Below are 24053 nucleotides of genomic sequence, written 5' to 3'. Positions count from 1 at the left end.
GAGCCAGACTGGATTGGGGATGTGGAGAGTTGATACTGTTAATTTTGTTTTTGTCATCTGTTGGGGAAATAAAAAAAAAGAGAGAGAAAATCCTGCCAATAGAAAAACCTCTATCTGATATAGAATACAGAGCAAACACAGTTCAAATGGATGCCCCTTGGCTGGGTCTCTTGTGTACCTCCTGAGAGACTCCTGCATTACTCTGAGGTCTTTGTTATCTTGGGTTAGAAAGCTGGAGATGGGGGTTTATCTAATTCCTGACCCCAAATCTGGTCCTATTGTGTTTTTAAGGAGATACCCTAAGGGGAAAGAAAGGGCAGGGCGGCTGTCCCTCCTTTATGAAACAAAGAAAGTGTCATTTTATTTACCCTTATATCATCATTATCAATCCCGGAACTGATGCCTTGCCCTGGTCCATGGTAGCATATTGTTTGAGGAACTGCGCTCTCCAAACATTTCCTCTGCTTTGCCAGTTGTGCGTGTATGGAATGAGCGGTCTTGTTACAGACCTTGCCTGGTATGCATTTGGAGTGGGTTTACTCAGCTTGCAGACCTCCCCTGGTGTTTGTCCATGGAGTATGCAGTTGGTCTTGCCTCTGGCTGCCAGCTGTGTGACCCCCACATGTGGTTCCTTAGAATACCCGTGTATCAGCACTATCTCATGACTTAGCTTACTCCAAATCAAGGTAAAACTTCTGTTACATGCTGTCTGACTTGTGATTCTCAGGAAGGTATTATTTGGTTTAGCTTGCGTTCTACAGTATTTTGTAGTTTTTAAAGAAATTGTTGATTTGATTCCTGTGTGAACATTGCACATAAATCATTATTCTGTAGTGAATGTGTTGCTGGTGGGATTACCTGAGCCATGTTTCTCCAGTCCCTCACTCTCCTTCCTTTTCATCCCACCCTCCCTCCCTTCTTGCAAGCAAGCTTCTAAATGGAATCTTTTTCAGTTCTTAAGAACTTGTGCTGACTACCCTGAATTCTTAAAAAAAAAAAAAAAAGAGACCGGGAGCCATGTGCTCACTGATTCCTTTAACTGTAGCAATATTGCTGGCTTTCCTTTGCAAGGTGTTTAAAGACCTCCTTAGCTATTTCACTGAACTCATTTTGCTCTCACTCTTCTCAGTCAAAAGCAATGTTGCTCTCCTGCTTTCCCTGTAGAGTGGAATCATAAAGTTGATATTGACCTTCATAAGTCTTCATTTCATTGGTGAAACTATACATTTATAGCTTTATAAATTTTTATAAATATTTTTAATATAGCATATAAATAATATAAACATATTTATATATAATAATATATAACATAATATATAATGAATAATGTATTTATATATAAATATAAATATATATAGCATATATACATTTATGTACATTTATAGTGATGAACCTCATTTTGTCAGTTTGCTTAATCTCTCTTTTTCTTTAAGGATTTTATTTATTTATATGAGAGATAGAGATAGCGAGAGAGAGCATGAGTAGGGAGGAGAGGGAGAAGCAGACACCCCTGAGCAGGGAGCCCAACACCAGGCTTGATCCCAGGATCATGACCTGAGCCAAAGGCAGACGCTTAACTGTCTGAGTCACCCAGGCACCCCACAGTTTCTTTAATCTTGACTAGAGATACTAGTCTTTGTTTTCTTTTTTTTTTTTTTAAGATTTTATTTATTTATTTGACAGACAGAGATCACTAGTAGGCAGAGAGGCAGGCAGAGAGAGAGGAGGGAGCAGGCTCCCTGTTGAGCAGAGAGCCCGATGCGGGACTCAATCCCAGGACCCTGGGATCATGACCTGAGCCGAAAGCAGAGGCTTTAACCCACTGAGCCATCCAGGTTCCCTAGTCTTTGTTTTCGTCTATTATTTATTTTACACAATAATACACATCACAAAAAGAAGAAATCCAAAGAAAATATTCTACTTCTAATGCTTTCAGTTCTACTACCAAGAGAAAAAGCATAACATTTTTGTTATAAAAAACTTTAAAAATGTGTTTATATGTAAACATAATTAACCAGAATGGTATTTTTGTGGTGCTCACTGATGCCTTATTGACTTTTAAGAAAATGAAGAACTACAAGAGCCAAAAGGATGCTAAAGTTGCATTAGTGCTGAGATTGGGGATTCATAAGTGAAAGAGTCTGCTTTAAAAATATCAAAAGAAATATCAAGTTATATTGCTTATTGCTTTTTGAAATTTTAAAATAACCAAGCCCTTGCCAAAAATGATCAAAAACAGAAAATAATAAAAAAAAATTAGAGATGCTAAAGCTTACAATGTGTTACCAGAAGCTGGGGACATTTAATCTCAGATGAATCTGAGGAGAATGCAAATACATTATGGTATATCTAGTATCTAGTATATGTGTATATATGTATATGTATATGCCATGTATATCCATGTATATGATACATGTGTATATGTATATGATACATGTATATGATACATGTGTACGCACGTAAACAGTGGAGATAGTAACTGAATTGCGTGGGCTGCCTCAAATCCTGTTTTGAAAATAGAACATAAAAAATGGAAGAGCTGAACAAAGGGCTCACATTTATTGTTTGTTTGTAAGATACCATATCAGATATGTTAGTTGTGAGACACTTAAAAACTTATGTTTTCACTCATCTCCTTATTATACCCAGTTGTAACTTGATTATTTATAATGAGATTAAGTAAATCATAGGACAGATTCTGCCTGTGTACTGTATCTGTTACTTGGTACAAATTTGGCAGAAGCACGCTTAGCTCATGAGCCCATCCTAATGTGCTCAGTATGCTGCGTTGGTACTGGTTTTGTTTACGTCTAGGTTCTGAGGGTCTTGAGGGCAAGGCCTGCGTTTGTCTGCTGCGGCTGGTCAGTGTCAGCCTAGCACCTCCAGCGAGAAGGCACTGATCTGTCTTCCACGTGGAAAATCCAAGTCCTAATTCTGTCTCTGGCTGGTGGGTTGTTGCTGTCAAGAAGTTGCACTTTGCCCTTTTAAGAACTCCAAACTACGCTTTCTAAATTTTACTTTCTTATTCAATCTTCTGCACATTTTTTTTCCCTATTACCACCACTACTATTGCTGAAAGACTTGGCCTCTGTGATGGACATGACTGGGATTTGGGAGCACTGAAGAAGGAGGAGAATAAGACAGTGTCAGGTTAGAGACAGGGCGGGGACTTGATCACAGAGGATCTTTGACTTGGAGTTTGGATTGTCTTTGCCTATAATTAGAGTTATTCTGGCTTTTGTGCAGAAGCAAAGGGATCAATTAGCCTGGTCCTGGAGGCATGAACTGCAGTGGGAGTCATGATGACAGGGAGAGGTGGTTACCTTTGGAATGTGTGTCTGAAAGTCGAAAATTGAGGTGGGCAGTGAGTGGAAAACAGAATCTGAAACTACGGACTTCTTTGTGTTGGTCCGACTGCTAGTGTTCTGTATTCAGGCATGTTCTCTAGTCTTTGCGTGTGTGTGTGTGTGCGCGTGCACGCACATGCATGTGTGTCTTTTCCACAGAGATTATCCAGCTCACTATTGACTACACTACATTTCATGTGGTTATGCCACGTGCAGAGACTGCTTATCAGTCGCCCGGGGATCTGGTATGCCTGTGGACAGAAGTTGTTTATCTACTTTCAGGAAACTACAAATATCAGGAGATTACATGGAGAAATTCAGATTTCCAGGTTCTTTTGAAAAACTGGAAGTCCTGCCCACAATGACCGACAGGCTGCTGGCGGTGGAAATGAGCACGAGCTGTCACCAGCAGCCTTTGGGCTGATTTCTCCGGGGGTGACGGAGCTCATCAGCTTGGCTTCGTGTGGTCGTCTATCATACATCCCCATCAGTCTTCGCAGCCGCTGCCCTCCCGTAGACCCTGGCTTCTCCTCATGAATTGTGATAACAGTTTGCTTGTATCCTCTGACACTTTTAAATCCAGAAACTTCCATGTCCCAGCTGCTGGTATGAATACTGGTCCCTCTTATCACAATGTTGGGGTTAAAGCTGGTGTCAGGAGAGTGCACCGAAGTACAGGGGTTGAGGAAAGGCTTGGAGGAGGAGTCGCCAGGGCTGGTCACCTACAGCATCTGTCCCCTGGACGCATATCATGTTGCCTTTTCAATTTTTTAAGGTTAAATGTGACCCACGGCTTATCTACATTCCAAGTTCAAGATTGTTCATTTGTACTATTTTGTGTTTATTGGAAAACTATGAGAACCCTCTCTTATAAATGAGGAGGGTGGCCTGAACTTGGCATTTCTGCAGGGCCAAGCACAAAGGAGGTATTCACCATGTATTTGTCTGATTGAGTTATTAAACCGTATTTTCTCTGTCGGAGAAGGCTCTGCAAATATGTCTTTGCAAAGAATTCAACATCTAAATAGGAGGCTGACTGTCAGGATGAATCAGTTTTTAATTTTATTCAATGATGACTTCTGACATTTCCAAACAGGTTCCCAGGGTGGACCCCATGTTGAGAGCCTGTGATAGGAAAGCACAGATATGCATTAAAGCTGTGTGCTTGGGAAAAAATTGTCTGCATTTTGAGTTCATTTCAATGTGATATATGTTTTGTTGCTTTCTTTGGGAAGTCATTAAATAGAACCCCTTCTTCCCCTGCCCCCCCCCATTAAGTATTTCCTGGCTTAGATGTCACAGTCCTGCCCGCTTGTAATCTTAGTGTCAGCTTAGCACAGACTTTGAGAACATGGATTTGGAACCCGATTCTGTAGTATTAGATCCTGGTTCTGCCTTTCCCTTGTCATATCACCCCTGTCTCAGGTTTCCTACTTTAAAATATTACTATCAAGAAATAACTAATACATGTAACTAATACATCTAAATCTCTGTAAACCCCTAAAACATTTCTAAGTGGTTGCTATTACTCTAAGAACATTTCATGTTTCTGCTGCCTGTTTTCGTATGGCCCACAAGCTAGGAATGGTTTTGACATTTTTAGAGGGTTGCAAAAAATAAAGAAAAGAATATTTCATGACACATGGATGTTATATGAGATTCAAATTTCAGAGTCCACAAATAAAGTTTTATTGGAACATAGTCATCATTATGATTGGCTCATTTGTTTCTGTATTGTCTGGGCTTTCATATTACAGTAGGATTGAGTGGTTTTGGTGGAGACCACCTGGCCAGCAACGCCTAATCTAGGTTCTGTCTGGATCTTTCCAACAGAAATTTTCTGACCTCTGCTTATAGGACAGAAAGCACTGAATCCCCATAGGTACAGGTGTTAATCTCTTGGGTGGTAAGTGCAACTTGCTCTTTGGCATAGTCTGGTTCTTTCCATCTGTATATGGGGCATTTTGAAGTTGTATTTGTCAGGAATATGTACTTTTGTAGTGACTGGCCATGTGTGTGGTGGTGTGGGTGTGTGTTTTCTGTGTAAGCTTTGAACCACAGCTTCGGATTTGTATGAGCCCAGGTACTATCCTTTACTCTGTCCAGTGAGGAGATTCACAGGCTGTATTTCCCCCTCTTTTGCCATCCTGCAGGTGTAATCCTTCCAGAGATTCTCAGTGGGAATATATACTGATAACACCATCATTGGCATAGGGTGGGAAGGTGTTAGAGAAAGGGACATAGCACAAAACATGTATTTTCCTGATCGCTATCAGTATTCATCTGAAATTGGGAGATAGAATAAAGAAATTGTATTGCTGTTACTGTAGAGTTTTGTTTGTTTTATATTTTTAGAGCACTGGTTATACTGTATGAATGATTGACTTCTAGAAAGACAGAAGGGTGTCTGGGTCATGTTTGTTTCAACAGAATGCTCTGCAGGGAGCTTTTCTCAAGGTTTGTTGCTCAGTAAACCAATGAACTAGACAAGCGAGAGAGGGAAAGTGTCTCTTCTAGAAGAATTAATGCTGCTTCTTAATGCCTACTACTTTGCCCTTGATCAGCAGTGGAGCTTAGGGAAGAGTCTGGTGAGTTTGCTGCTGAGTCATGGCTTGTCTCGTGGTGCAGACCTACAGCACAGTGTGGCGTGCTCTAGTCTCATGTTCATGGCTTTGGAGTGGGATGTATCCCTACTGGTCATCATATTCGTGAATTTGGGACTGAGAAGGTCTTTGTCCATGAATTGACACTAACATGGACTCAGGTTTAGAACCTGCTTTTATATTCTTGCCTGGGATGAAGAAATGCTTATTTGTTTTATTTGTCCTTCCAGATACTGTTGAAATTTTATGGCATTTTTATGACCGTAAAAACACTGAAATTATGCTCCTGATGTGAATGATAGTATCAACCATTTAGTGAACATCTGTCATCTTAGTTTTTAGCAGATGAACAAGTAGATGTGGAAGGACCAAGTCACTTGCCCATAATTATATGACTGGTGAAAGGACTTTTTAGTTAGTGAGATCGTTGATGCACATTCATAATTGTCATATGGACTAATATTTATATTTATTTTATAGTATGTTGGTTTATGTTATTTTATTTATTTATTTTTTAAAATGGATAGTGGATTTGAGAAGACATAATTAGCTGTGGTTCTTATCAATTTTTAAGATCCTTTTTTAAGTCTAGGTATGCCTTTATTTACTTAATTTTTAAAAAGATTTTATTTATTTATTTATTTGACACAGAGAGAGAGAGAGACAGACAGACAGATAGACAGCAAGAGAGGGAACAGAAGCAGGGGAAATGGGAGAGGGAGAAGCAAGCTTCCCGCGGAGCAGGGAGCCCGATGTGGGGCTTGATCCCAGGACTCTGGGATCATGACCTGAGCTGAAGGCAGATGCTTAACCATCTGAGCCGCCCAGGCACCCCTATTTAATTTATTTTTTAAAAAATATTTTATTTATTTGAGAGAGAGATGAATGAGTGAGAGTGAGAGAGTGAGAGAGAGAGAGAGAGAGAGAGAAAGAACCAGCGGGGGTAAGTGGCAGGGGGAAGGGGAGAAGCAGACTCTCCTGCTGAGCAGGGAGCCCAGTGCTGGGCTTGATCCCCGGATCATGACCTGAGCTAAAGGCAGACGCCTAACACACTGAGCCACCCAGGTACCCCCACACACCCCTCTTTATTTCTCCCATCACCTTTATCCCCACCTCTTCATGCTCAGAGCAGAGTTATTCATCTCTCCTTGAAAAGGAATCTGTTGATTTGGTGGCTAGTGCTCCGAAGTGTACTTTGGTTGACATAGAGAGGAGGAAGGGGAGCATAGCAGATGATGAGGGCCACTCTTTTGTTTTTACAGGTGACAGGTAGGAAGTCTTTAACGTGCAAGGAGCTCCCCCTTGCTCTGCCTCCCGGAGTATCACTTCTGGACCCTGGGGCCACATCTCCCACATGGAAATCAGTTTGTTATTGTGATTGATGGAGACAGTCCACGTGTCCCTGACATCATCACTGCTCACCAGGACGGCACCTAGGACTAGAAAAACAGTTTTGTTTCAGATGCAAAGAAGTCATAATTCTTTTCTTTCTTTCTTTCTTTCTTTCTTTCTTTTTTTTTTTTTTTTTTACTGATTCTACAGTGAAAACTTCACCATACTTCCCCTCATTTGGAGTATGTGAACTATTCAAAAGCCATGCTAGTCATTAATTGACAATACTTTATACTTAACTGAAAATGTAAAAAATCAGGAGAGGAGGAAAAATTGGAAAATGCTGAGTTTTAGGAAACCTCGGAAGGGTTCTCTTCCCCTCTTCCATTTCAAGCTCAGAGTAAAATTGTGCTTCATATGACTTTATTTATTTATTTATTTTAAAGATTTATCTATTTATTTGAGAGAGTTCGCACACATGCGTGTAAGATTGTTGGGGGAGGGAGTGGGCAGAGGAAGAGGGAGAGAATTTTCTCCCAAGCAGACTTCCCTGAGCGCAGAGCCTGACGCCAGGCTCCATCTCACGATCTCACGACCCTGAGATCGTGACCTGAGCCACAAGTCAGACGCTCAACCACCTGAGCCACCCAGGTGCCCTTGTTGATGTTTTTTAAAGTGAAAAGTGAAAAAGATGAAGTAGTTATCAGTTATAAAATATCTTTATTATTGACAGAACTCGCACTGTTATCTCTGTGGAGATTTCAGATTAAAGGGGGATAATTTGATACAACGTAACGATGTCACACTTAGTACATTGTGCTTTATAGTTGTCTAGACATTTTCACATAATATTATTTGTTGGATTTTAGCCTGTGATGCAGAGGAAGGTTAGGAGGTTGGTTTAGGTTTACCAGTTTGTTAATGGTCCAATTGGAATTGAAACTGAGGCTTCCTGATGTTCTGTGTAGTTATCTCCCTACTGCATATGGCCATCAGATCATATGGGATCTGCCTGTCGATGGGTGGGGTTTTCTGGCATCAGACACAGGGTATGTTGGCCGCTGGAAGCTGGTGCTATTTATCAGTTAGGATTGCAAGTTTAGGAATTCTGTAAGCTTTGCCTTTCGAAATACTGGACTGGCACATTACTTAGACACAGAGCCCAAAGTGTCATTGTTGTTTAGAAATTATAGCGAGAAGTATAGGTGCAGCACTGGAGAGATGAGATTATGGACAAACTGACATATTCCTGTGATGGAAATGCCGCAAGACTCCGTTAGACCATGAACATAAAGTGTGGTGATGGAGTGAGAGGATCCACACACTTGTCATGCCCTCTGCACCTGGGCGCTGTGTGCTCGTGTATATTTCTCAGGGCATCTCTCTTTCATTCCTTCTCAGGGATATTATACCATAGTCAAGTCATATGGACATTAGCCACAGCTTTATTTACTCCCTTTGTAAGAAATAATGCAGTTTATATAAGAAATAATGCAGTTTCTCTCATTCGGCTTAAAGCATTTGTTATGGATTTCACAGTTCCCTGTAATTATGTTTCTTTCCATACAAGGCGAAGCTGAAAGATCTGCTGCCCATCCAGACTTTTAATTGGAAAAAAATTTATTTGCCACACAGGTATGGAATTTATGCTGCTAAAGAAATTCATAATTTACTTTTTCTTTTATAGAGTGGAAAACCACCCATCAATGATATGTTCACAGACCTCAAAGATGGAAGGAAGCTCCTGGATCTTCTGGAAGGCCTCACAGGAACATCACTGGTGAGAGGAGTCCTCTTTGAGAACCAGACTAACGGAGTGTCTCTCATCATTAGTGACTTAAAGACCCTCGGGGGTACTTACAATGTACAGGCCCAAATAGGAACATTTTAAAAAAAGTATTTCAGTGAATTTTTGATAGAACATTATTAGGCTCTATTGAGGGCTCTATTTTTATCAAAGATAAGATTATTTATTATATTTAATGCTCCCAGGGAGCCCAGGAGAGAATTACAAAAGAAGAATGGCTATGGGAAGAGGGCATAATGTTTTGAATAGTAGAAAACACATTTTTTTGTTTTTTAGAAGATGCTAGTTGTAGAAAACTCATTTAAATGTTATTTAGTAATATCTTAAGGAGTTGTTAAAAGCTATGGCATTTATTTTTATTCAGTTTTTCAGTATTACTTTTGTTTCTTCATCAAACCCAAATCTATTACTTTATGTATTATACTCACACAGAAATAACTCCGCTATTGAAGAGGATACATTTTTATGGGTACAAACTTTAACACTAGAGGTAGAATTAGTATAAAAGGTACAGAGAAATGTACTCCTGAAGATGAATTCCTTTCTTGCCAAAGCATGAGGTGTTATACTCGGCCTTTTGCCTTCCAGGTGGTGGGTGAGATACCTGTTGGAAAAAAATTGTTTGCCAGAGGCTGATCCCTCTCTCAGATAAGATTCCTGGGCCAGTGAGGCAGAAAGAAGCCTCCAGATCACGTTGCCCCAGATGGCTATTCCTGCCTTCCCACTGGGCCCTTGTAACCTGGGAACCTGAGACAGTGCCTCTGAATCCTTCCTGCTCTGTGCCCCCTGGTGCAGTATGAAGGTGACATGACTTCTCAGGCTTCCTGAGTCCATCCAAGGTTAGATAAAAGAAACTGGCTCCTGGAAGCCTTGGTTTCCAAACTGGCCTGCACGTTATAATCACCAGGGAAATCCTGTAGAAATTCCAAATGCCTGCTACACCCCAGAATCACTAAGTGATAATCTTTGGGAGTAGGACTAAATAGGTTTGCTATTTTTTGAATGCTAGGGTTCAGGCAAGTGAGAGATCTACTATCTTAGGATGTTGGTGGGGTCATTTGCATTCTGTCACAAGGAGCCTCCGTGGTGGCCTGAGAAGCCAGCCAGAGCTCCTGGCAGAGAGGGGCTCTGCAGGCTGAGCTTCTTTGTACACCTCAGTGTCCCTGTTTGTTGGCAATGTGGAGAGTCGGTCTCATTTGATGTCATGTTTTGTTTTCTAGCCGAAGGAACGTGGCTCCACGAGGGTCCATGCTTTAAATAATGTCAACAGAGTGCTGCAGGTTTTACATCAGAACAACGTAAGTTCACGGTGTGACTTTTGGGGTTCTTTGGTGCCATCCGGACTATTTATCGTCAAACCAGCCACCTGCTCTGTGCATTGTCATCAGCTGATTTTTGGAAACATTTTTCTTACATTAAGTATTGAAACTTTTCTGTGAGGGAGGGAAGAGTCATGCTTTTTCTGATTTCTTTATTGATCTATTGTATAAATAATACATTTTTGAGATTTAGGCATATTTGCTTCTCTAAAATGAAGTTTCTCTTATCATTCACTTATACTGCTGTCCAAAGGTACTAAAGCAAAAGTCTGGGCTTCCGTGGCTAAGTTTTCATAAGAGCGTTTTGTTTGTTTTTGTTTTTTTTTCTTAATAGGTGGATTTAGTGAATATAGGGGGAACTGACATTGTTGACGGAAATCACAAACTGACTTTGGGACTACTTTGGAGTATCATTTTGCACTGGCAGGTGGGGAAATTTTCAATCACTTCTTAATAGAAATGGAACATGTATCATTTGTGTGTTAGTTTCTTAGGGCTGCCATCCCAGAGTACACAGTCTGCGTGGCTTCAACAAGAGGAATTTATTTTCTCACGGTTCTGGAGGCTGGAAATCTGAGCTCGATGTGTCAGCAACGTTGGTTTCTTTTGAGGCGTCTCTCCTTGGCTTGTGGGTCACTGCCTTCTTCCTGTGTCCTCATGGTGTTTCCTCTTTGTGTGTATCTTTGTCCCAATCGCCTCTTCTAGTCATAATGGGTTAGGGCCCACCCCTATGATCTCATTTTACCTTCATGAGAGATCCTGTTTCCAAATATATTCAAATTCGCCAGTAGTGGGGTTAGGACTAAAAGAATTTTGGGGGGGACACAATTCAACTCATAGTAATTTGGAATGAAAGAGTCTGACAAACAGCTGTATTCTCCTGGCATAGAAAAAAAAGTATCTTTTTTGAAAATATTAAATTTAAAAAGTTGACATAATTCCTGTTTTTATTAAAAAAATTGCAAAAATAGCTTAAAGAATTCCTGGATACCTTTTACTCAGATTCCCCAAATGCTGACAGTTATTATCTATACTTCTATGTTTTCTGTCTTTCTCTTTGCCTAAATACTTCAGTGTGTATTCTGTAAAAACCTTTTTCTTCAAAGTAAGGAATTCCCTTATATAACTAGAATATAATGTTAATATCATAATATACATGTACAATATATAATATAGTGCTAATACTGTCAAACATATAATTGTATTATATACTAAAATAATGTGTAATTATTAAAATCAGGAAGATAATATAAAAACAATACAGTTACATAATTTATACATCTTAGGGAGATTTTTTTCAATTGCCCTGGTAATATCCTTTATAAAAGAAAAAGAAAATACAAAATCATGCATTACATTTATTTGTCACATCTCTTTAGTCCTCTTTAATCTGGAATAGTTTTTGAGTCCTTCTTTGTATTTCATGATATTGAGCTTTTTGAAAAGTACTGGATGGTTACTTTGTAGAATATCCCTCCATGTGGGTTTGGCTGGTATTTTCTCATGATTAGACTCAGGTTATTGATTATTATTATTAGACTTGATTCCAGCAACTATTTTAAGTTATAGGCAGCATGGTTTTTTTGAACAGGTAAAAGATGTCATGAAAGATGTCATGTCAGACTTGCAACAGACAAACAGTGAGAAGATCTTACTGAGCTGGGTGCGCCAGTCTACTAGGCCGTACAGCCAGGTCAACGTCCTCAACTTCACCACCAGCTGGACAGATGGACTTGCCTTTAATGCCGTGCTCCACCGACATAAGTGAGATACGTCCTTACTTAGATGTGGGCCTTTCAGATTTGTATCTCCTCTCCGTCTCTCCCTTACTATTCCTCCCTAAAGCCCCTTCCCCACTACGACCACTCTCCTCTCTGCACATGCTTAAACATTAAGAAAAGAAACATTATGGCAGAAAATACCCATTGAGTCTTCATTTCCATAGCATTCAGATGCCACATTGCAATGTCCTTGGTTCCTTCTACATATTTATAAGTTTTAAAAAATGTAAATGTAAAATAATTCATATAGTTCAGTCCCACTCATTCAACACTAACCAGTAATATATACAATGGATTGTGTTTTCATTCTTATACCAAAAGGAAAACTCTATAAATTTATAAATTCAATGTAATCTCAATTAAATAAAGACAATTGATTTTTTTCATAAAACATGTAATTGTATAAAAGACTAAAGGCCCAAGGAGAGCCATTACCCTCCTGAGGAAGAACCAGGTTGAAGTGCCTCTGAAACAGAAATAAAATTAGTTATGAGGCTATATTTATTAAGACTATATATGTAGAGCTATAAATAAATACATGAATATAATAATGGTCTGAATAATGTAAAATTGCAAACAATTGACTGTTTTGACATATAAGAATGGCAGTTTCATGGAGTTTAGTCTAACAGGATAAGGAACTCAGAAATAGCTCCATCCTGCTGTGCACCTGAGCTGATGTTGCAGATAAGCAGATGAATGGATAGTATGGGACAACTGGTTACCCACATGTGAATAAATAAATGGGATCCTTACCTCCCATACCCAAAAGTAATTCCAGATGTATCAAGGATTTAAATGTAAAAGGCAAAATTTATTATATATTTTGTTGCTATTGTAACTTACTTATTGTTTCAAGTTTCTGTTTCCTGTATGTTTTTTGCTGATATGTAAAAAATGCAGTTGACTTTTCTACATCTTAGATCTGGAAACTTGTTAAAATTTTACAAATTTTACAAAAACATATCTGTAATTGGGTGTTTCTGTAGGGTGGATTTTTTTTTTTTTTTTTTGACTATCCACGAATCCTAATAGTTTCTTCTCTCCTCTTTTCTTCACTTCCCCCCTCATTTTTGCCTTGTCCTTTAATACACTATTGATTTGAATTAGTGATAGTGAGCAGAATGTTTTGTTCTACATAACGAAGGGAGTAATTTCCGTATTTTATCACAAGACTGATATCTGCTGTAGCTTTTTTCATATACTTTTTATCTAGTTAAAGAACTCCCATACCCAAGTGTCTTCCACTTCTTCTTTATCAGTTTAAGAGGACTGGTCTCTCTTCCTAGCTGGTTTAGAGATGTTGTCAAAGAACTTGAATTTTAGCCAAAGGTTTTCCCCAACTATTACTTAATTGAGTTAGCAAGCATGTGTGGAGTGCCTTCTTTGTGCTAGGTATAGGCCATATAGCAGAGAACAAAACAAGCAAAAATCCCAGTCCTTTTGGAATTTCCATTCAAATAGAAGGAGGAAGACAATTTAAAAAATGTTAATGTAGGCCATATAGTATTTAGAAATAGTAAACATGCTGAAGTAAAATATATCAGGCAAGGGGGGATGAGGGACCGGCATTTGGGAAGTCAGTGGGTGCAGTGGCATGAGTAGGAGGAGTATTAAGAGATGAGGTCAGAGGAGGAACTGGGTATGGCAGTAGGGCAGGCAAAGCCCAGAAATTAAGTGGGTCTAAGATGCAAGAACAGATAGAGTACAAAGAAAATTACCAATTTGAGGGTAGGTCAGAGCAACAATAATGTCCAATTTGCTGGGTTGAAAGAAAATTGAGGTAGAAAGGAAATACTAGACAATAGTAGTATGGAGGGGGATGATTGATGAAAAGTTCTCTCAGGGTTTTGTTGCAGGAGTATCCCATGAGCAGATCAAAGCTGGATTTTCTATTCTGCCAATCTTGGTCTTTCAGTTGGAGAATTTAGTCCATTAACATTGTTTGTGGTAATTAATTTATTTAGGCTCATTTTACCTCTTGTTTTAAGCTTCTTATTTCTTATTTCTTTTAACTTTTCTGTGTATTTTTTCTTTGTTGTCTTATATGGGTGGGTTCTTCTTCCCTTTTTTTCCTTTACTATTTGGGAAATAGTATGTACCATTTCTAATCTTTTTGTGGTTACTTCATAAATTTTAATAGGCATATTTAACTAACACAAGAAACTTGGAATGTTTTATCTATTGTTTTCATGTTGTAAATTACTTTAAAATATATATTTGACAAGCCTTTGGGATATAAAAGATAAAAATTTCTTCATTTAAACTCAGAGGTAAAATAATCTAAAACTGAAAGGTATCAAAGTATAGCAGTGACTACTTTTGTCCATATATTTCATTTTCATTCATTTTATTTGCATTGTAATTTTCAGACCTGATCTCTTCAGCTGGGATAGAGTTGTCAAAATGTCCCCAATTGAGAGACTTGAACATGCCTTCAGCAAAGCTCAAACTTATTTGGGAATAGAAAAGCTGTTAGATCCTGAAGGTATTGCTCAATGTTTAATTTCAACCTTGATTTTGCTCTACAACTTTGAATACTTGAAATTTTTTTTTCCTTTTTAGAAAGAGTAATAAGAATTGTGGAATTTTTTTTCCTTTGAGGTACGGTGCAAGCCATTTCATTGCAGACTAGTTATTAGTACTATTGTACTTAATTTGTAGGATGCTTTGGTGGGAAATTTAATTACATCGTTGGAGAATAGTTACTTATACTACCATAAGATTTAAAGTTTAAGAAAATACAATTATTAGAGAAACAGTTCAATATTTGGCTTATTTAATTAAAGTGCATTTTTATGTGATCTTGCATGTAATGTAAAAACTTTAGTTACAGATATTGCAGAGTTGAATTCTAAACTTTTCATATTATAAGTAAAGTCTGTGTCATCTTAAGTGGTAGCTTATCTGAACATTTTTGGGAAGCTTTTAGGGAGATTTTTAAGAAATAGGTTACTGAACAAAATAAATAATCTTCTTTGCCTTTGTCTCATCTATTATTATATGAACTAGAAATTTACTGAGTTCTGGTATTGCAAAGATTATATACTAGTATTGTTTATGGGTACTAAAGGTAGTTATTTTATAGCTAATATTGAGCAATTCACATATTTTCGACATCTAATTTAAGCTGCTGCTTATTTTCTCCCACTTTTAGATGTTGCTGTTCAGCTTCCTGACAAGAAATCCATAATTATGTATTTAACATCTTTGTTTGAGGTGCTTCCTCAGCAAGTCACTCTAGATGCCATCCGTGAAGTAGAGACACTTCCAAGGAAATATAAGAAAGAATGTGAAGAAGGAGAGATTAGTATACAGGTACAGGTCAATTTTTATTAAAAAGTTTGACTTGCCATATTTGTTTTCTCTTAGGTACTAGATTAAAACACTTTCAGGGGAGTATTTTCTTGACTGAGAACATCTTGGGCTCTCAGCTTACATAGGCATAAGAAGTTCCGTTTATCAGTTAGCATGCTATCATATGTCAGCAGCGTGTAATGGAAAACGGTGGCTCAACTGATTTTACTGAGAAGGAACATACGTTATTTTAGACAATAAGGCTAGAGTTAGAGTCCAGGGCTGTGAGCATTCTGCTGCACGATAGGCTTAAGAACCTACCTTTTCCCATTGTCTGTTCATTTTACCTTTGTTGTCATGTGCAGAAGATGGTTTTCCCACATCAGCCTAGTGTGTTCCAAGTACTAATCTTTCTTTCTTTCTTTCTTTCTTTTTTTAAATCATTATAGTCCCACAAGGGCTATCAAAATGTAAGTTTTATTTCCCCTTCATTTAGGAGGAGTAATTGCCAATAGGCTACTGAATTTTTCACTTAAGGGCTTCCAGTGGTTTTATTCACCAGGATATAAATGTATATTTTGGGGAAGATACAAAGTCATAAATTTTTCTTCCTGAATGATCATGTCTTGAATCAATCCCTATTTTCTTATTCAGTTGTAGTCTAACCAGTTCTCTTAATTCATAAAATGAGAGAATCTTAACAGTTGGACAAAACCTTTTCAAAAGTCATTTGGTCCAGTGTGTTAGCCAACTCAGCAACTAAGGGATGTACATGGCTTTCAAAATGATAAATACATTTTAGAGAGTCAGAAAGCATGGGCTTGGAAGCTCAAAGTTCATTCCTGGTACAATTTGTTTTGAGTTGCTTACTTACCTTTTCAACCACAGTTTTAGCTGAAAAATCTGCATAAAACCACCCACTTATAAAGGTGAGTCAAAGTACCTACAGTGATATTGATAGACATTCAATAGGCAGCAGCTATCATCACTATAACTTTTCCTTCTAAATTAGTTTTGGCACTGCCATTTATCCTCACTCAAAAAGTCCCTTTGTAAAGAATGTTAGTTAATTCTCATCTAATGACAATGGTCTTGAATTGGCATTAACACTTGTTTTTCATTCTCCAGGGCTCAGAGAGGTTACTTACTATTTCTGATTTTCTGTGGGTAGTAGGTACCAATTCTTTTATGTTCCCCATTTCAAAAAATAGCATGATTTACAGAAAAAGAAAATGACTTACTGAAGGAAAGAGGGCAAGAGGTGGGCCAGCTTTTGAACCCAGGACTCTTTCGTAGTTTTGAAAATCGAGTGATACTGAGGAAAAGCCCTAATGTTTTATAACTGACTGAAAAGAATGCTGAGAAGCATTTGTTTTGAGTAACATAGCTATCCGTCATTAATGATGCACCCTGCTAACTGGCTCAGTTAATCTTCTGAGGTTGCCTTTTGGTTTTAAAATAATTTCTTTATTAGATCGGGGTTCCTTTCGTTAGAAAGATGGTATATTTTACTTCATACAGTTAAAGCCATTCTTAAGAAGGAAGGAAACTTCATTTGCCTTTCATGATGTGTAGATAAAATCATCATTTTTGTTTAGTGCTCAGGATTCCATGATAAGAATTAGAGAAGCCATTTGCCGTTTGATTAAGAGTAAGTGTATTAACATTTTCCTGCTTTCATTAGTGCCGTAGAGGCTGAATTAAGTTAACTGAAGAAATAAAATGTGGCTAAGTTTTAATCATCTGTCTACTCTTTGACAGAGTTTGCCACCTGCTCCTTTCCGATGAATACTGATAGCCAGCCTTCCTCTCTGGCTCTTCCTACAAACATATGCTGTAGGGCTTAGTTAGTCAGCAAATAATTCTTGCATTTCTCTGTAAATCACACTTTCATTTGAAAGTCTCCTCTCGTGTTTTAATGAATACCTCTGAACATTGGCAGTTAAATAATGCCTTCCACCTCAGCCCTCAGGGATTGTAGGGCCCATCTAAGTGACTGTTGGCTGGTCACTAACTGTCCTTGTGCTCAGGTATCCTCATTGTAGTCTAGAGGTTTGGTACTAAATGATATCCAAGGTTATTTTGTCTCCACAGTTTGAGGATTTTAGGTCCAGATCATCTCATTACCCCTTCTCTGTCTTTGGCACCATCTGTGTCTTAATTATCCAGTGTTTCATCTGTGTGCTCCCTGATTCACTTTTTAAACCCCTGCATGTGGTTTACTGGGTCTGTTTGGTTCTTCCATCAAAATGTTTTTGGTGTGTGTTTTCTTTCTGTTCCAGCCTTCATGCTAATGAAAGGCCTCATCTTCTCTTTTTGTTTTCAAGAGCCAGACTACCTCTGCAGTCAGTTCCTCTCTGGCTGCTGCTCTGTAGTCATGGCGGACGTTGTCTTTCCCTTCCCCAAGACTTTGTTTATGTGCGTTCTTGTCTGTGAAATGCTTCTGTACCTCCTATGTGCATGGCAAGCTTCCCTTCTTTCCCTTCTTTTCTGGTTCACTGGGACTTTTTCAGAGAAGTCTTCCCTGAAACCCAGCCCCATACACACAATACACACACACACACACACACACACACACACACACGCACTCAAGGACAGTTGCCTCAAAAAATACCATTGGTATCCAGTCTGGATGTGTCACTGTGTTTCAGTGTCTAAAATGCAGTACCAAATGCAACTAAGTAAAACTGGGGGTCAAAGCAGAGTTCCAGTCTCTATCTATTTTTCTTTAAATTATATCCATCCTTCAAGGCCCAACATGTTCCAGATTCACTATAAAACTTTCCTATTTTAGCCCCTAGTGTACTCAAATAGCATCCCTTGTTGGATCCATGGAATTTATAACTTTGCTAATAGCCATTTTATTTTTGTTCAGAAGTGATTCATGTGGGTTATTTATCTCTCTCTGGCTATATTAAAATTTCCATGAGTACAGAATCCATGAGTGCATTCTACTTTTGTCCATTTTGCCTTCCCAGCACACTTCATAAATGCCTCCTGCTCCATTTATGGCATTGCGTGCCCTCCTGAGAATTGGATGAATGCCTAAGTCATGGTGGAACCTTAATGTTCTCCATACAGCGCGTATTTGTTGAAGACCTTCTTGTTTTCATGATGCCTGTGGGTGTTCTGTTGGGTCTGTTTTTCTAGAGCTCAGCGCTGGAGGAGGAGCATGAGAGTCCCGGAGCCGAAACCCCTAGCACGGTCACCGAGGTTGACATGGATCTGGACAGCTATCAGATAGCGCTGGAGGAAGTGCTGACCTGGCTGCTTTCCGCTGAGGACACTTTCCAGGAGCAGGATGACATTTCTGATGATGTGGAAGAAGTCAAAGACCAGTTTGCTACCCATGAAGTAAATAACCTGTAGCTGATGGACAGGCTGTATGCACCCTGGTGTCGGTGCCTTAATCAGGGGCTCTATCCTGATGTTCCTTGTTTACTGACATCTCCGTAGGAAGGTCATGGTGTATTTTAGGACTTGTGATATTTAAATAGGACTTGGTTTTAAAATTGGTGTGCGTGAGTAACTGTGCATTGGAATTAGATTTCAGATTTTAGTCTTATATGGCTTGTATGTTCTGTGGAGCCACGGACAAAAATTAATGTGTTGTACTGCTTGTTTCTGAAGTTAAGAGTTATATTGTTAAAATTAAAATACCATATGGCTCATCTATACACCAAATCTTTAGGTTCTGAGTGCCCCCTAGAAAGTGACTATTTTCATTTATCAGATAATTAAGCAAATATCCTATCCAGTATTCCTGTATAATTTTATATAATGAAAATTTCCTATTGTTTTGAGACTATATATCTTCGTAGTATAACGATTTGATTATATGGAGATTTCCTTTGATTAAGTAGTTTTTTTTTGTTGTTGATGTGTTGGTGTATTAATAGATGGGTTTTATTTGCTATTTTGATTTGAAAATAATAGAAATGGTAATCTTCCTGAAGCAGGTCCTCTTGGGTGAGCATGGTGTTTTACTTATTCTATTTTCTCATAATTCCATGTTCACAATCAGTAGCGTAATCAGCATTTATTTAAAAACAGCTGGTATTATCAGATGTAACGTCGTCCTCTTTGATCTGTTCCCCTTTTTACTTAAGCCAGCTGCTTATTTCCGATACTCAGTGCTTCAACTATTGGATCAAAGTCTACTTTATTTATACCCTGCATGGCTACTTTTTTCTGCAGCACTGATATTAGGCATTAACAATTTATTAAGATTTTTTTTTCTTCAATGAGCAGCTCACAAATCATAATGATGTACCTTTCTAGGCTTTTATGATGGAGCTGACAGCACACCAGAGCAGTGTGGGGAGTGTCCTACAGGCAGGAAACCAGCTGATAACACAAGGAACTCTGTCAGATGAAGAGGAATTTGAGATTCAGGAACAAATGACCCTGCTAAATGCTAGATGGGAGGCACTTAGGGTGGATAGTATGGACAGACAGTCCCGGTGAGTGGAAGCAAAGAAACTAACACTTTATCCCATCGGCTGCATTGCTCAGTTTAGCTCGGTGAAAGCCTGCATATCTGCGAAGACAAGATAATTTCAGAACTTGCCTTGTAAAAGTTGCACTTTTCTTTTTGTAATGTTGCTGGGATTTTGTGTGATGTTTGTTTCCTCTTCGATGTGTTAACCGAATGAGAAGGTAATGGTTGGGAATACAGAAATGAGCAAAAAAGAAGAAGACATTTCATATGGACAGTTATCTCTTCACGGCATTAAAATCAGCCAGCCATGAACTCTATCTGAAGATAGGACTATGTAGTATTTATTTACAATTCCATTGTATAACATTTTTTTAGAGCAGTTTCTTTTTCCCATGGTTCATTTTATTTCATGTATTGTGTAATAAGGAGCAAGCTGCATTCCGTTGCAATTTCCACCTATTTAATAAGCAGGAATTCCGGATTGAAGAAACAATGATTCTGATATGAATAGAGGGGGCTGTGATTTGCATCCTTTAGCTCCATTTAATTGACTCCATTTAGGAAGAAAGTAAAAGTTTTTGTGCTTGTTTCTGTATTTAAAGACTGAATGGTACTTCCAATGGTTAGACAAGACTGCATTCCCTTGCCCCATTTCTTTGGTGCCTGGAGCATGTGTTTGGCTTTTGCAAAGGGGAAAAGGAGTGGGGCTGACGTGTGTTTGTCCCCGGCCAGGCTGCACGATGTGTTGATGGAGCTACAAAAGAAGCAGTTGCAGCAGCTGTCCGCCTGGTTAACGCTCACAGAAGAACGCATTCAAAAGATGGAAACTTGCCGCCTGGATGATGATTTAAAATCCCTACAAAAGCTGCTGGAAGATCATAAAGTAAATCTGGCTCATATTTCTTTTATACCTTATCAAATATGAAAAGGCAGCACTTAGCCTTCTTGGGGGCTGATGGCTTCTGTCATTTGTGCAGAGATGGGATACTTCTTCAGTGTTCTCTTTTATTCAGTGATATAAACATGCAGGGTGTGTGGCTTTTCTAAGCCCTAAGCCAGGGATGAGAGTGCAGGTACAGTTTTACATAAGTCTGTGTGGTTTTCTTATGAAAGGACTTAGTGTTCCTAAGGCTCGGGAGGGTTTTTGTTTTGGACCTCTAAGTGGCTAAGGACCCTAGTGTATTGGAATTAATGCAGGGTGTGGGGAATGAGGCAAACCCTCAGATTTATCTGGACCTAATCCTTTAACGAAAGCTATGTTTCTTCTGTAATAGAGGAGAGTATCAGGCACCAGACAAGGAATCGAAATTTGGTAGACAATATAATCTGGTCACAAATTTAGAAGATAACTTTTCATAGTCAGGGAAAGGAAGAGTAAAAGAGCTTCTCTGCAAATTGAAGAGTTTTATTTTTCAGTGGAATAGCTAGATAAACTGATAGATAAAACCTTAAGGATACATTAAACACGACTTAAGAGGCATTTGACAACACTGTTGGTAGCATTTAAATAAATTACCTACATGCAAAAATCTAATGACCTATCATGCTTTTCCCATGCAAAAGGGGAGAGTGGAAGGTGTCCGTATATCCTGAATTGCTTTCCTGTGTAGCTAATCTGAGTGGCTTCTGACTTTCAGACCCCATTCTACTTACCTCTCACCTTACGTTATGCTTCACTAAAATGATCTGACTCTGTATTATTATTTTTTTTTTTGTCTTAGGAATTCTATGTTCTTATCTTAATTTCTTTTGTATTCATTCAAGCCCTTGGTTCCACTTTTTTTTTTCTTGCCAGAACTTGTATTAAGAGTGATGATATCCCATTTGCGATCTGTTATGGCACTGCATTTTTCAACCTGCTTTGGTTTATGATGATGAAATGTAAAAATGTTAAGGGGCTTGTTTCATTAGTAGAACACTTAGAGTAATGACGGGAAGTTTAAACACAATGCCTCATTAAGTGTCCTTAATTACTCTTGGCAGGTGAGTGGATTTTAAATAGGTAAATGTGAAGAGAGTAGAAATAATGGTGTATCTTAATTTTTTTCCCTAGCGTTTGCAAAATGATCTTGAGGCTGAACAGGTGAAGGTAAATTCACTAACGCACATGGTGGTGATTGTTGATGAAAATAGTGGTGAGAGCGCCACTGCTGTTCTCGAAGATCAGTTACAGGTATGGACCCTGGAGGTGGGCTATTCCCAAGGACCCTGTGGTCTGAAACCCTGATTTGGCACCCCTGTTCTTCAGGTCCTGTCTCACTGTTCATTTAGAGGAGTACGCTAACCTTTAGTTTGAACTTCCCAGTTGGGTTCCCCCAGCTGTGGGTTCAATAGGGGTACTCAGGATCTTTCCTTTCTTGCTGCCCTTGGGGGGTGGACGGGCAGGGCTGCTTGTGGTCCCCAGCTTCCTCCTGCAAAATGGAAACAGCTTGAGGACTTTGTTAAAATGTGGATTCCTGGGCTCCACACAGATCTGAATCCCTGGGAGTGGGGCCAGTGGACCTGTACTTATGTGCCTGTTGAAGTTTGAGAATTTCAGCTGTGCAGAGTTAAATATCCCTGCTTCTTTGGGAGATCAATGCATGAATTTCAGCAACAGTTTTGGGAACCCCAAAATAGCTGCTTTTTGCACAAAGGCTATAGTGTATCTTTACAAGTCTTTAATTAGAGATTTTTTGCTATTTTGTTTGAACAGTATTTGGATTACCCAATATGATGATGCCAAATGATTTTCAATCACTTTCAGAATACAATCTTATCATTTGAAATTCTTTTTCTTTTATAACATTTAAAGTTGGCCGGTGGTTCTGAGACTTTTTGGTGGAACATTACTTAGTTATTACAGTAACCTGAGAGCTAGGCATTCATGTCTTGCCTATTTAACAGTGAGGGGATGGAGATTCATGTGATGCCACTGAGATTTAAGTAGGCAATGAATTTTCATGCCAAGACTGGAGTCCTGTCTTTTGGCTCTAACTTCTCTACTCTTTGCTTTCTACAAAGCGTACTCTGGTATTAAATATTGAAATAATATAATATGAATTAAATAAGTCCTTGAACATGAAAGTAATGTGGAAATTAAATGTAACATTTGTTAATCATTATTTAGAAAGTGGTAATAAAGTAATGTGTTGGAAAAATCATCATAAATAATGATTTTTAAACAACCAAATTTATTCATTTAGCATTGCTAATACTCCTAAGATTCTGTTTTCCTGATATTTGTGTAATATAAACAGAACAAATCAATTGAGCATTTTAAAAAATCTTACAGAAACTCAAAACAGTTTTTATAAGGTTAATTTTTTTTTTCCTTTTTGATATTCCATATGAAAATTTTCTTGGCATGTAAAAGGTGGTTAATTGATGCAATGAATTTTTTTGAAAAGATAATTACAGCCTGAAAAATTTGAAGCACAAAAAGTAGATATTTATGCTCTGTTCTGAAGGTATGTGAAAAATGTCAAATTATCATATAAAAACCACTGATACGGAAAGAGCAGGAATTTGGAGTCAAAAGTTAAAGAACAGAGTTCTAACTGTACCACTTTCTAACTATGTAATATGAAACAGTTAAATTCTTTGAAAATTAGTTTTTCTCATCTATAAATTTATAGGATTCATCTGTACTATTTGAAAGCAATTTTTATTAAAAATATTTTTAATAAATTGTTACTCTGTAATAAAGAGCAATGGATGTCATGAATTTCTTTAAGGATCATTGTAACTGTCTTTTAAGGTTCTGTTGACAAAGGATGGTTTCTTCCTTTAATAGAAACTTGGTGAACGCTGGACAGCAGTGTGCCGTTGGACCGAGGAACGTTGGAATAGGTTACAAGAAATCAATATGTTGTGGCAGGAATTATTAGAAGAACAGGTATGAAACTGTTAGCCATAATGGGCGCAACAGATGGTGAAAAGTAACCTATATTTAATGATGGTATTACGATAAACTTGTCTTGTTTACTTTCCTTTGAAAGGAAAATACACAATGTTTATTATTTTCAAAATCAGATTTCTGTGCATTTTATAACCGATCAAGTAGCTTATTCATAGAAATCATATGGCTTCATGGTAGTAACACTTAATTTGATGTGTTCGTTATGTTAGTATGTAAACATTCTAC

General features: G+C 38.3%; 1 protein-coding gene across 2 annotated transcripts in view; it reads left to right on the top strand.

Moving 5' to 3' along the window:
- The window catches only part of UTRN (utrophin), a 498673-nt gene that overhangs the window by 114780 nt on the left and 359840 nt on the right, over positions 1–24053 (top strand). For both annotated transcript variants that reach the window (XM_080807218.1, XM_080807219.1), the window contains 11 exons: positions 8970–9062; positions 10310–10387; positions 10743–10835; positions 12000–12172; positions 14562–14677; positions 15347–15507; positions 18637–18840; positions 19768–19949; positions 20660–20810; positions 21981–22100; positions 23703–23804. In XM_080807218.1, the coding sequence (XP_080663344.1) occupies positions 8970–9062; positions 10310–10387; positions 10743–10835; positions 12000–12172; positions 14562–14677; positions 15347–15507; positions 18637–18840; positions 19768–19949; positions 20660–20810; positions 21981–22100; positions 23703–23804 (1473 nt within the window). The remainder of the gene's footprint in view (positions 1–8969; positions 9063–10309; positions 10388–10742; positions 10836–11999; positions 12173–14561; positions 14678–15346; positions 15508–18636; positions 18841–19767; positions 19950–20659; positions 20811–21980; positions 22101–23702; positions 23805–24053) is intronic.

This window comes from Martes martes (assembly GCF_963455335.1).
Source record: "Martes martes genome assembly, chromosome: 6".
Lineage (NCBI taxonomy): Eukaryota > Metazoa > Chordata > Mammalia > Carnivora > Mustelidae > Martes > Martes martes.
The sequence above is the reverse complement of the archived record's forward strand: the minus strand, read 5'-3'. Positions and strand labels throughout refer to the sequence as shown.